The 13885-nt window shown below is 43.3% G+C and overlaps 1 protein-coding gene across 1 annotated transcript in view; it reads left to right on the forward strand.

The window, feature by feature from the left end:
* The window catches only part of LOC140455522 (complement C4-A-like), a 271191-nt gene that overhangs the window by 109216 nt on the left and 148090 nt on the right, over nt 1–13885 (forward strand). The window contains exons 19-20 of the mRNA XM_072550468.1: nt 3053–3123; nt 12901–13040. Coding sequence (XP_072406569.1) covers nt 3053–3123; nt 12901–13040 — 211 coding nt within the window. The remainder of the gene's footprint in view (nt 1–3052; nt 3124–12900; nt 13041–13885) is intronic.

Genomic DNA, 13885 nt, shown 5'->3' on the forward strand with positions numbered 1-13885 from the left:
TCTGGCAACTTTAAGCTCAAAACAAGGGAACGCATGTTGACCTGGAATTATAGAATCCCTGCAGTGCAACTAGTAGCCATTCGGCCCATCGAGTCCGCACTGACCCTCTGACATGCCCCCCAGACCCACCCTATCTCCATAACCTCACAATGGTAACTGTCTATCTCTTCACAAATGTCTGCCAGATCTGCTGAGTTTGTTCTGTACTTTATGTTTTGTATCAATGAAAAATTGACTTTCATTATATCTTGCTCTTCTATACTCAGAGAGAATACACATCAACTGATAAGTCCAAGCAATAGATGTGCACAGACCAAAATGTTTCAGTTGACATTCTTGGTTTATGCTCAAAGAATTATGAGAATTATGAGAACAAGAACTACTGTTGGCCTTCTGCCACTTAGAGCTGATGATTCGCCAATGTGCATGGTCATATTTGTTTACAAATGCATCCAAAATGGATTTAGTGATAGAAAAACAGAGCATTTTGATAGAAAGATGCTTTTGCGACAGGACCCTGGCGCAGAGGTCACATATTGTTAATGAAGTGCATAATGACGTAGTATAAGAATGTGAGAGGTGTGAGAAGTAGGTTTTCGGATGCCACAAAGTTTACCTTGGTGATTGACAGTGAGGAGGAAGGTGTTACAGGAAGATTGAAACAAATTGGTCAGGTCAGCAGATGCATGGGAGGTGGAACTTGTCCCAGCTAAGTGTGAGGTCATGCTGTTTGGAAAAGGTAATAAGAGAGTGCGCAATGAATGGCAGAGCACCCGGAAGCTCACAGGAACAAAGGTATCCTGGGATACCTGTCCCTGGAAGTGGCAGGGTATGGGAATAAAGTAGCTAAAAAGACAAACAGGATACTGATCTTTCTCATCATGGCTTAGATTATAAGAGCAGGAAGGTGATAATAGAGTGATAAAGAACTTTGGCTAGTGTCACAATGCTGGTCCGATTCTCAAAGTTACTGTGCCCTTGAGTTTTTTTTCAGAGAGGCTGGTAGTTGGCCAGGCTGCAACTAAGCTGGGTTTGAAAGGTTTATTTGGGCCCTTTTTGTTTATACCTAACAGATAATGCTTCAGGAAGAGAGCTTTCGTGTCTTAAAAAAACTGGCATCATCAAGGGGGCGTGGCCAGCTCTCTAGCTGCACAGGTCAGTTCAGTTCAGGGGTTAGTTAAGTCAGGGCCACAGTTGAAACTGGAAGTTCTCTCCCTCCGTCCGCCCTTTGGCCTTCATTACCTGTAAGTTGTCTGTGTCACTTTTACTCTTTGTGCTAAGGGTTCTTATTATGGGATTGTTGCAAGCATTGTTGGAACAGCATCATTAATTTGGGATAGTCTATCGGGTTTTTTTTTAGATTAGATTACTTACAGTGTGGAACCAGGCTCTTCAGCCCAACAAGTCCACACCCATCCTCTGAAGAGCAACTCACCCAGACCCATTCCCCTATATTTACCCCTTCACCTATCACTATGGCCAATTTACCTAACCTGCACATTTTGGATTGTGGGAGGAAACCGGAGCACCCGGAGGAAACCTACACAGACACTGGGAGAATGTGCAAACTCCGCACAGACAGTTGCCCGAGGCAGGAACTGAACCCCGGTCTCTGGTGCAGTGAGGCAGCAGTGCTAACCACTGTGCGACCATGCCACCCATAGGATAAGTAGGTTAGGATAGGATAAAATAGGATAAGTTGGTTGGGTATCCTGTTTTCGGTTCGTTGTGTTTCATTCCATGATTTTGTAAATAAATTCTGTTTGGGTAAATCTTAGCAGTCGGATTAGCTAATTCCCTCCAGGAATGTCCACTGTAGCCTTACCTGAAACAAATAGCAAAATTACGGTCCGGGCTACTTGCTTAAAAATATTTTGAGGGGTCTGACCTGGTCCATAACACGAGGCCTCAAGTACTGTGTGCAGTTCTGGTCACCACATACAATAAGTATGTGATTGCATTGAAAAGGATCTGAAGGAGCTTCACCAGGATATTGCATGGAATTGAACATGTCAGTTGTGTAGGGAGACTGCATAAGGTCGGGCTGTTTTCTTTGGAGCCGAGAAGGTTGAAGTGAGCTCTGACAGAAGCGTATCAATTTTGAAGGATATGGAGTGGGTGGATAGGAAGCAATAAGGGTCAATAACATGCGTGCATAATTTTAGGGAGAAAAGCAGAAGGTTTAGAGGTGATTTGAGGAAAACATTTTCAGTTGTCGGGGAGCATTGTTTGGGAGAGCAGTGGAGGCAGGCAACTTCGCAATCTATAAAAAAATTATTTCCATAAGCACTTGAAGTATCGTAATACTCAAGGTTATGGGTCTAGTGCGGGAACGTTGGACTCGTGGTTAGTAGTGCAATCTCAATGGACGAAAGCCCTCTTTGTACTGTATCATTCTATGGTGAAAATGAATGTCTATTTTGCACGGAAGCAGAGCCTTCAGTTTTCACCATCACCACACACAATGGGGATTGAATTGGATGTGCACCACTAGTGAAAATGGGACCAACTCAGTTGCTTACAATAACTGATCTCCTGCTCATACAAACACAAAATTCTCGTCTAGATACAAGTGCGATCAGTCCAAAAATCTAACAATTCTGTACACACTTCCCTTGACTGATAGAAAAACAGGCAAAAGTGAGGATTGCAGATGCTGGAAATCACAGTTTCGGTTAGAGTGGTGCTGGAAAAGCACAGCAGGTCAGGCGGCATCCGAGGAGAAGGAAAATCGACGCTTCGGGCAAAAGCCCTTCATCAGAATAGAAGGCAGAGAGCCTCCAGGGAGGAGAGATAAATGGGAGGGGGTGGATGGGGTGGGGATTAAGGTGCTAGGTCAAGAGATGAGGGTGGGGGAAGGTAGCAAAGAGTAAAACAGTAATGGCATCACATCTTATCATTATTATTGCATCTTATTTGACCTGCTGAGTGTTTGCATCAATCTCATTGCACTGGCATGAGATTTTCCAAGCTGGATTTGGAAACTAAGCTATGAATTTAACTTGATTTCAAGCATTGCTTTTCATTGAAAATCTGTTTATTTTGTTTAAAGGTTAAGAAACTACATTCCCGATTCCATAACTACTTGGGAAATACAAGCAATTGGCATGTTTGCAAATAAAGGTAAAGACCTGCAAATGACTGTTGGAGACATATATCTGCTCCTTTTTTTCTAGACTCGCAGCATTTGTTGATGGACAAGTGCAGGTAGGTAAACATTATGTTCAGAGAACATAGGGGGCCAATACCTTCAACATATTGTCTAGCTATGACCATTGTTAACAGCTAACCCGAGAATGCAACTTTTTTAAAAAAAGATTTGTGATTTACACATGAAAGAAGTGAAGCTATCACTGTATCCTATCAGATGAAAGGCTTCACAGGCAATCAATTTTTCAATGTATAACTTCAGTTACACCACACTGTAAACTTTTGCGATAAATTCTGTGTTAGGATTGAGCCCTCCACTACCACCTGATGAAGGAGTATCGCTCCGAAAGCTAGTGTGCTTCCAATTAAACCTGTTGGACTATAACCTGGTGTTGTGTGGTGTTTAACGTTGTACACCCCAGTCCAACACCGCCATCTCCAAATCATCACTAATTCTCTGGTATTGATCTTAAGTTAAATGTTATGTGTCCAGTGAACAACATGATTCATTTGCAAATGCTAGAATCTACATGTGTTCGTACACAGAGTCATTCACTTATCAAGCAAGAAAGTTCAAGGATTGTATTTTGTTTTCCACAAGAACAGTGTTAAACAGAAGTCCCAATTCTCCATTTTATCCCCAAGCCTGCTCAATTAATATCAACATGCTTGAATTGGATTGATTCAGTTAACAAACTTATTTGAAACTTCTTGTTGCATCTCCCATCCAGCCATAGTAAAAGCAATCATCATCTTTTTCTGCAGTTCACTCTGAATGAGTGCAAGACAGTTCTATCTTTTAGGTTCACCATGATCAAGTTTCAGCCTTAGATCAAACCACCTACTAATGTCTTCGATGTAAATTTGTCAGGAGTCATGGAATGTCACTCCATTTATATTTTTTAGATTAGATTAGATTCCCTGCAGTATGGAAACAGGCCCTTCAGCCCAACAAGTCCACACCAACCCTCCGAAGAGTAACCCACCCAGACCCATTTCCCTCTGATTAATGCACCTAACACTACGGGCAATTTAGCATGGGCCAATTCACCTGGTCTGCACATCTTTGGACTGTGGGAGGAAACTGGAGCACGAGAGGAAACCCGCGCAGACACGGGGAGAATGTGCAAACTCCACACAGACAGTCACCCGAGGCTGGAATTGAACCTGGGATCCTGGTGCTGTGAGGTAGCAGTGCTAACCACTGAGCCACCATGCGATTTCTATCTTGAAAAACTCCCTGTGGTGGAAAACCCTGAGATGCACTGTCTTTTGTGCGAAGAAATTCCTTCTGAGCTGGGTTCAACAGGATCAACATCTCATCTTGAGGCTGTGTCCATGTTTTCCCATTTAGCAGCCAAGAAGAACAACCTTTCAGTACCGTATGACCGACCGATATGACCTCAGTCATCAATCAAGCATGCTAATATTATAGGCTCAATCGACTGGGATTCTAATAATCAAACAGCCCGCCTATCTGTTCAGTTGGTTTAACAAACAACACTGAACAACGTTCAGCAGAAGGGTCACTGAACCCGAAATGCTAACTCCGATTTTTCTGCACAGGTGCTGCCAGACCTGTTGAGCTTTTCCAGCATTTTCTGTTTTTTGTTTTGCTTTCACTAAAACAAAATACTTTTAAAATCATTGAGAATGGTGATTTGATTAGATTACTTACAGTGTGGAAAAAGGCCCTTCGGCCCAACAAGTCCACACCGACCCACAACCCACCCATTCCCATACATTTACCCCTTTACCTAACACAATGGGCAATTTAGCATGGCCAATTCACCTGACGTGCACATCTTTGGACTGTGGGAGGAAACCGGAGCACCCGGAAGAAACTCACGCAGACACGGGGAGAATGTACAAATTCCACACAGTCAGTCACCTGAGTCTGGAATTGAACCCAGGTCTCTGGCGCTGTGAGGTAGCAGTGCTAACCACTGTGCCACCGTGCCCCCCAAATATGGTCTGAATATGGTTTTATTATCAATTTCCAGAGCTGTAGCAATGCTAAATTATTATTGCACTCAAACTCCGTTTAAATCAAGGGCAGCGTGATACTTATTGTAATTAAGCCAAAACTACTTGCTTTTGTGTAAGGTCCGAAGGTGCAGAAGGAACTTACGCAGATCTATTAGTATTTCAAAATCATTGGCTTGTCACAGAAGGAGACAATTTGGCCATTCCTAGCTCCTTTGGTTCTGTGGCGATACAAACAGGGATAACTTCTCGACTCCAATATAATTCTTCGGAGAACCACTATTGCTACCATCTTGAACATCTGTGTTTCTTGCTGTTTCCGAAAATCAGAATTTATAAGGTTTGCATCTTCTTGGTACTTGTACTGCTTTATCATGACCTTACATTTCTGGCCTGATATCCCACCCACACATTATAACTACATTGTAGAATCATAGATTACCTGCACTGTGGTAGTAGGCCATTCAGCCCCTCCAGTCCACACTGACACTCAGACCCAGCCCACTACTCTATAACCCTCATTTCCCATAACTAATCCACTTAACCTGCACACCTTTAGACAACGGGAGGAAATGGGAGCACCCATGCAGACACAAGGAGATTGTGCACAGACAGAGAGTGGAGTCGAACCCAAGTCCCTGCTGCTCTGTGTTCGTCATGGCGCAGTTTCAGTATTGGCTCTCCATGTAGTGGTTTCAACAACATCACGGTGTCAGGAAAGTTAGTTTGCCTTCATGTCAACATTTAGATTTGATTCCCTGCAGTATGGAAACAGGCCCATCGGCCCAACAAGTCCACACCGACCCTCCGAAGAGTAACCCACCCAGACCCATTTCCCTCTGACTAATGCACCTAACACTATGGGCAATTTAGCATGGGCCAATTCACCTAATCTGCACATCTTTGGAGGAAACCGGAGCACCTGGAGGAAACCCATGGAGACACGGGGAGAATGTGCAAACTCCACACAGACAGTCGCCCGAGGCTGGAATCGAACCTGGGACCCTGGTGCTGTGTTAACCACTGAGCCACTGTGCCGCTCATGTTCATGCTTCTTGAGGATTTAGCACCAAAAAAGTTTTATCGTCACAGCACACCCACTTAAAATTGCCTTTTGTAAAACTGAAAGCTGCCTGTCTGCTAGTCAATCCTTTATTTATTCAGAGAATAGTAGTATCCCAAGAGTGCCGATAGAGGCAATTAGACTCATCAAGTCTACATCGATCCTCCAAATAATATCCCATACTCTCCACCCAATCCGCGTAATGCTACATTTACCATAGCTAACCCACCTATCCGCACAACTCTCGATGCTTCAGGACATTTCGCATGGCCAATCCACTAGCCTGTAGATCTTTGGACTGTGGGAGGAAGCTTGAGCCCCTGGAGGAAGCCCATGCAGACAAGAGGAGGTGGGGGGAGTATGGCAACTCCACGTGGTCTCCCAGGAATTAAGCAAAAGTAAGCACTGCAGATACTGGGGATCACAGTCAAGATTGGAGTGGTCCTGGAAAAGCACAGGCAGCATCCGAGGAGCAGGAAAATTGACATTTCGGTCAGAGAACTCTCATTCCTGATGGAGGGCTCCTGCCCAAAACGTCGATTTTCCTGATCCTCAGATGCTGCCTGATAAAACCCAGGAATTAAACCTAGTCCCTGTGAGCCATCGTGCCAGCCCTTCATTCTAGTGTATTCTCACCCCATTCTGTTAATTAACCGTTCATTCAGCAACTTATCGAATCGCTTTTGAAACTTGAAGTACTTTGCAAGTAATGGGGGCAGCAGCAGGAGTGCAGCACTGCAGAGTGAACCTTGGGGTGAATGGCAGTGGGAGTTACCAGGTCAGTCAGAATAGGACAGAGGACAGTTCGAATAACGGCAGAGGGAGTGGAAATGAATCCAGAGGCAAAGTTCCAGATGTGATGTCACAACTCAAAAAGTGACATAGGCTTGGCTTCTCGGGAACTAGGCCCAGAGTCTGAGTGACTAGTATCGGAGGGAGGTAAAGGATGAACTATTTCTGTTTGTCATTGTAGTTTGTTGGATTAAACACTTAGAGCAAAAAAAAATCTGATTTTCATGAATATTGACAAGGTTGTGTAATTGGTGCCTAGATTATTGCCAATTGTTCAATAAGTTCAAAATGTCAGAACTCTGCCTCATGGAAAGTTCCTCCTGCAATACGTGGGAAAACATGGACACTTCCAGTGGCTATGTATGTGCAAAGTGTGATCTTGATTTGTTGAAGTACCTGGAGTTGCAATTAACTCAGCATGAAGCATTCATGAGGCTGAGAGTATCACATTTTGTGAGTTGGTGACTCGATTGTTACGGTGTGGGTGAACATCCAGGAAGACTCCTAAGTGTGGGCAGGGAGTGCAGGAGTCCCCTGAAGCCTTTCCCTTCTGAAGCAGGTATGCGGTTATGGATGCTTTTTTTTTGGGAGGGGGGGATGGGGGGAGGTGGTCTCTCAAGGAAAGCAACAGGAGCCAGGTCAGTGGGCACCATGACTTGTCCTGTCATGCAGCAGAGAGGGTTGAAGCACAGGCAAGAGGTAATGGTAAGGAACGCCATATAGTCAACAAAGAGTTTCTGTGGCCATGAGTGAGATTGCTGGATGGTCTGTTGCTTCTGTAATATCCAGGTCAAGGATGCCACTAAGCATGCACACGATATTCTGAAGGGGAAAGGGAAGCAGCCAGAGGTTGTGGTTCACGTTGTTATGAATGACAGAGGCAAAAGGAGAGGCAAGGTCAGAATAAAGAACATAGAACAGTACAGCACAGGAACGGGCCCTTCAGCCCACAATGTTGTGCTGAACATGACTCCAAATTAAAGTAATCCCTTCTTCCTGTCCTTGATCCATATCCCTCCATTTCTTGCATATTCATGTACTTATCTGAAAGTCTCTTAAACGCCCTTGTCATGTCTGCTTCCACCATGACTCTGGCAGTGATCCACACTCTTACCACACTGTATTAAAAGGCTTGCACCTCACACCTTATTTGAACTTTCTCTCTCTCAACTTAAATGCATGCCTCCTCTCTTTCGACATTTCAACTCTGGGGAAAAGATTCTAACCATCAACCCTGTCGATGCATCTCATAATTTTTAGAAACTTCTGTCACTGCTCCAGAGAAAACAACCTGTGTTTTCTTCTAACATCTCCTTCTAGCTCATACCCTCTAATCCAGGCAGCATCCTCTCCAAAGCCTCCACATCCTTCCAGTAATGTGGTAATCAGAATTAAACGCAATACTCTAAGTGTGGCCCACGCAAGGTCTTGTCAAGTTGCAACGTGACATCCTGACTTTTGTTCTCAGTTCCCTGAATAATAAAGGCAAGTATGCCATATGCCTTCACCACAGGAACTATAGGCTGTAATCTTGGGAGTACTCCCTATGCCATGAGCTAGTGAGGCCAGCAAAAGGAAGATGATACAGTTGAAAGATGTGGGAGGATATCTCACTCAGTGGTACCTCTTCCAAGGCACGTTGGACTTGGACAAGAAAGAGGGTTTGCACATGAATATCCTTCCAGGCAGTTTGCTTCTGTCACTTGGGAGGGTTTAAGTTAGTCTGGCTGGGATGCAGGAACCAAACTATAGGCCAGCATGTGGAGTGATTGAAGAGAAGTGAGGGGCTAGATTAAATAAATGCAGGTAAAAGAACAGGCAAGGCCAGGTTACTGAACACAGCGGGCCTAGCGGTCTGAGTGCATTTATTTTAATGCAGGAAATATAACAAATAATTCAAATAAATTCAGAGCCTGGATTACCACATGCAACTATAATGATGTAGCCATTACAGAAACTTGGTTGAAAGAAAGGCAGGACAGTGTCTTGATGTTCCAGGCATGATAGAGAGGGATGTAAAAGTGGAAGAGGAGTTACATTATTGATTAAAGAGAATATCACAGCTGCACTCAGAGAGGACATTGTGGAGAGTATCACAGCTACACTCAGAGAGGACATCTTGGAGATATCACAGCTACACTCAGAGAGGACATCTTGGAGAATATCACAACTGTATTCAGAGAGGACATCTTGGAGAATATCACAGCTGTACTCAGAGAGGACATCTTGGAGAATATCACAGCTGCACTCAGAGAGGACATCTTGGAGATATCACAGCTGCACTCGAGAGGACATCTTGGAGATATCACAGCTGTACTCAGAGAGGACATCTTGGAGAATATCACAGCTGCACTCAGAGAGGACATTGTGGAGAATATCACAGCTACACTCAGAGAGGACATCCTGGAGATATCACAGCTGTACTCAGAGAGGACATCCTGGAGAATATCACAGCTGTACTCAGAGAGGACATCTTGGAGAATATCTCAGCTGCACTCAGAGAGGACATCTTGGAGATATCACAGCTGTACTCAGAGAGGACATCTTGGAGAATATCACAGCTACACTCAGAGAGGACATCTTGGAGATATCACAGCTACACTCAGAGAGGACATCTTGGAGATATCACAGCTACACTCAGAGAGGACATCTTGGAGAATATCACAGCTGCACTCAGAGAGGACATCTTGGAGATATCACAGCTGCACTCGAGAGGACATCTTGGAGATATCACAGCTGTACTCAGAGAGGACATCTTGGAGAATATCACAGCTGCACTCAGAGAGGACATTGTGGAGAATATCACAGCTACACTCAGAGAGGACATCCTGGAGATATCACAGCTGTACTCAGAGAGGACATCCTGGAGAATATCACAGCTGTACTCAGAGAGGACATCTTGGAGAATATCACAGCTGTACTCAGAGAGGACATCTTGGAGAATATCACAGCTGTACTCAGAGAGGACATCTTGGAGATATCACAGCTGCACTCGAGAGGACATCTTGGAGAATATCACAGCTACACTCGAGAGGACATCCTGGAGATATCACAGCTGTACTCAGAGAGGACATCTTGGAGAATATCACAGCTGTACTCAGAGAGGACATCTTGGAGAATATCACAGCTGTACTCAGAGAGGACATCTTGGAGAATATCACAGCTGTACTCAGAGAGGACATCTTGGAGGGCTCATCAAACGAAGACATACTGAAGAACATAGGAATAAGAAAGTACAGTCGCTATGTTGGGAAGATGTAATATGACTCTCGGTAACCATGCAAGCATATCATAGAAAGATATAAAAACAGTAACATTTGATAGTGAATGTTATTTACTTAATCAATATTCACTGGGACTCTCTCAGCACCAGATGCTTAGTTGGTTCAGAATTTGTGAGGCACATCCAGGAGAGATACTTGAAACAATATGCAGGTAGTCCAACTGAGGAAGGGGCCATAGTCTAAGTTGTGTTGGCCAGGTGATCAAAATTTCAATGAGGCAGCATTTTGGGAAAAGTGAGCATAATTCTGTGGGTTTTGGACAGTTATGCAAAAGGGTAAGACTGGTCCTTGGGTAAAAATGGCAAATTTGGAGAAGGCCAATTACAACAGTGTTAATCAGGAATTAGTAAAATTGGATTGGGGGAAGCTGTTTGAAGGTAAGTTCACATCTCAGGTGTAGGAGTCTTTTAAGGGTTGATGAGAGGTCAGGACCAGTATGTTCCTGTGAGAATGACACTGAAGGTGGTAACATTCAGGAGCCTTGGATAAAGAGATATGTTGTAAGTTGAGTTAAAAGAATAAATAAAGCATTTTAGGAAACAGGACATTAAGAAAGAAGACATTAGGAGGGGCCATGATGTACTTTGCATAGAGGATAAAGGAGATTTCCAAGGCATTTCAGACATATAATTTGGAGCAAGATGGTAACTTGGGGAAAAACCAGCTCCACTGAAGAACAAAGGAGAGAATTGACTTGTGGAGCCAGAAAAAGTGGATGAGGTCCAGAAGGAATATTTTGTATTCACAAAGAAAGGTAGAGATAATGGTAAGTTTAAATGTGAATTTAAGCTCAGGCATGTCAGGATGAGGTGTTGAGTGTCTTGAGAAAATGTTAAGGTCGATAATTCCCCACGTCCTGACTGGATCGATCCAGGATAAGGCAGGAGATTGCTGGAACTTTGTCAGGAATCATTGTCTCTTCTTTAGCCATAGGTCAGGTCCAACATCTGTAGAATAGCCAATGTGATTCATTGGTTCAAGAAGGGCAACAGAGATAATCCAAGAAATTATCGACTGGTGAGCCATATAATAGTGGTATGTAAATTATTGAAGAAGAGTCTTAGGGACAGGATGCAGTTAGAGATGGCTGGTCTTATTAACGATAGCAAGCATGGCTTTATGCTACGGAGGTCTGATCTTACAAACTTGATTGAGTTTTTTGAGGAAGTGACAAAGGTAATAATACTTTATGAGACTAAGGCGGTGGTGGATATTGTCTACATAGAATTTACTGGAACATTGCTCAAGGTCCCTCATGGGAGGCTGGTCCAGAAGAACAAATCAGATAGAATCCATGGTGAGTTGGCAAGCTAGATGGAAAGTTGGCTTGGCCATAGGAGGCAGGTAAGTTGTGGAGGGGTATTTCTCTCACCACAGATCTGCGTCAGGTAGTATTCTGCAAGAATCACTGTTAGGATCTCGAGTGATGGTCACGTGTGTGTGTATTGTTTGGATGAAAATGGCGATGGTCTGATAAATAAGTTTGCAGATGACACTAAAACCTGTGGAATTGTGGATAGCGAGGAAGGCTATCATGGAAACAGCAGGACAGAGATCAACTGAAAAGTTGGGTGGAGAAATGGCAGATGGTGTTGAATGCAGGTAAATGTGAAGTGATGCATTTTGGGAGATCAAGTACAAGAGGAAACTATACAAAAAATGATGAGAACATTGATGCATAGAGAGATTGTGAGGTGTCAGTACAACAATACATAAGACATGATTGGAACCATAGCAGCATTGATATTCAGAGTGATTATAGGGTCTCAGTCCATCGCTTCCTGAAATTTGGGAAAGGTTCAAAAGAGATGTACGCAGAAAGTTTTTTTCACAGAGAATAGTAGGTGCCTAGACGGTGCTTCCAGGGAGATGCTAGAAGCAGATACAGTAGCAAAGTTTAAGAGGTATTCAGACAGACACACGAACAGGGAGAGAACAGAGTGGTATCAACCACAAATGTAATTAATTTAGAATCCCCTCATGATCAGTGCAGACATGATTGGCCAAAGGCCTGTTTTGGGGATGGACTATTCTATGTTCTAATCATTCTGCTTAAGCTCAATGAATGATTCTAAATTCAGCACAAACTCAAAAGAATTTTCTTTTCATACAGCCATGTTAACCTTTACTGATGATGCCATAATTTTGCCTGTGTAGTGTTTAAACTGCATCAATAAATGATTTAAGCTTTTCCACGATTATTTAATTCAAACCAATGGACACGTCATTCCCTGTTTCCTTTTTCTCTCCTTTCTTAAATGAGAGATTACATTTGGTGTCTTCTAATACGTTCAGGCAATTCTAGAATCATGAATTTGTGTTAAATGCTGTCACAGACATTATCACTACAGACACCTCAGTTGGAACCCGTTATCATTGTGTGCAGGATATACCATGTTTAAGGCTAGGGTTTGTCGACCTGTCTGCCTTCGCAATGCCCATTGGCTAATGTGTGACTACCATACGTGCAGTCCGCAGTGATAATGAGATTGGCTAGCAGTTATGTCTTTTGTGGTGTTGCTGAGTTATTGTGTAGTTATGTAAATATTTCAAGGAAGCATTGGACGATTTTAAAAATGAATTAAACAATGGTAAGAATATTCTTTGTTTTTTTTTAACTTTAAGGATTCTGTATTGCTGAACCAAAGAAGATGAAAGTGTTCAAACCATTTTTTATATCCATGAAGCTACCATATTCTGTCAAAAGGAATGAGCAGTTGGATGTGAGAGCAGTGTTGTACAATTACCTGCCCGAAGAACTTGAGGTAAGAAAATTAATTAGTTCAGATTCTGCATTCTATACCAAGTAGGCTTATATGGTACCGATACAAATATGTGTGTTATTATGTGACTGTGTGTGTGTGTGTGTGTGTGTCTTATTGTGTGTGTGTCTCTTATTGTGTGTGCGTGCGTATGTGTATGAGTGTGTTTGTGAGACAGAGTGTGTATTACTGTTTCTGTGTGTGTTATTGTGTGTGTGCATGCTAGCTGGAGAAGGTCACCCGTTAATTGACAATAGCTCAGTGATTGGCACTGCTACCTCACAGCATCAGCGACCTGGGTTTGATTTCATCCTTGACTGACTGCCTGTTGACACATTCTCCTTGGGTCTGTGTGGGTTTCTTCAAAGTCCTCTGGTTCCCTCCCCCAGTCTGAGGATGTGCAGATTGGTCATGTTAAAATGCCCATAGTGTCCTGGGATGTGTAGGCGAGCTGGATTACTCCCTAGTAATGCAGTGTAACATGGTAGGTGGTGTGGTTCTGGGAGGATTCAATTGGGCCGAATGGCCTACTTTCATACTGTAATGGTTCTATGCTGTAATTCTTAGAGATGTCTAAGTAAAGAAACCAGACACCTTGAAGGTTATGATTTAATAAGATAAGCTGTGTTGCTGTGCTCACATGTGTAAGTCAGCAACTTCTCTTCAGCTCGAAATCACTGACCATCCCTTACACTTTTTTGTGGAATGTGGCCATCTCTGGCTGGCCAACATTTATTAACAATCTCTAGTTCCATTTGAGAAGGAGGTGGTGAGTAGCCTTCATGAAGGTCACCTGCTCTGGGTTGACCACAAAGACGGAATTCCAGGAATTTGACCAGCAACAGTGA

The sequence above is a fragment of the Chiloscyllium punctatum genome, chromosome 30 (genome assembly GCF_047496795.1).
Source record: "Chiloscyllium punctatum isolate Juve2018m chromosome 30, sChiPun1.3, whole genome shotgun sequence".
Taxonomy (NCBI): domain Eukaryota; kingdom Metazoa; phylum Chordata; class Chondrichthyes; order Orectolobiformes; family Hemiscylliidae; genus Chiloscyllium; species Chiloscyllium punctatum.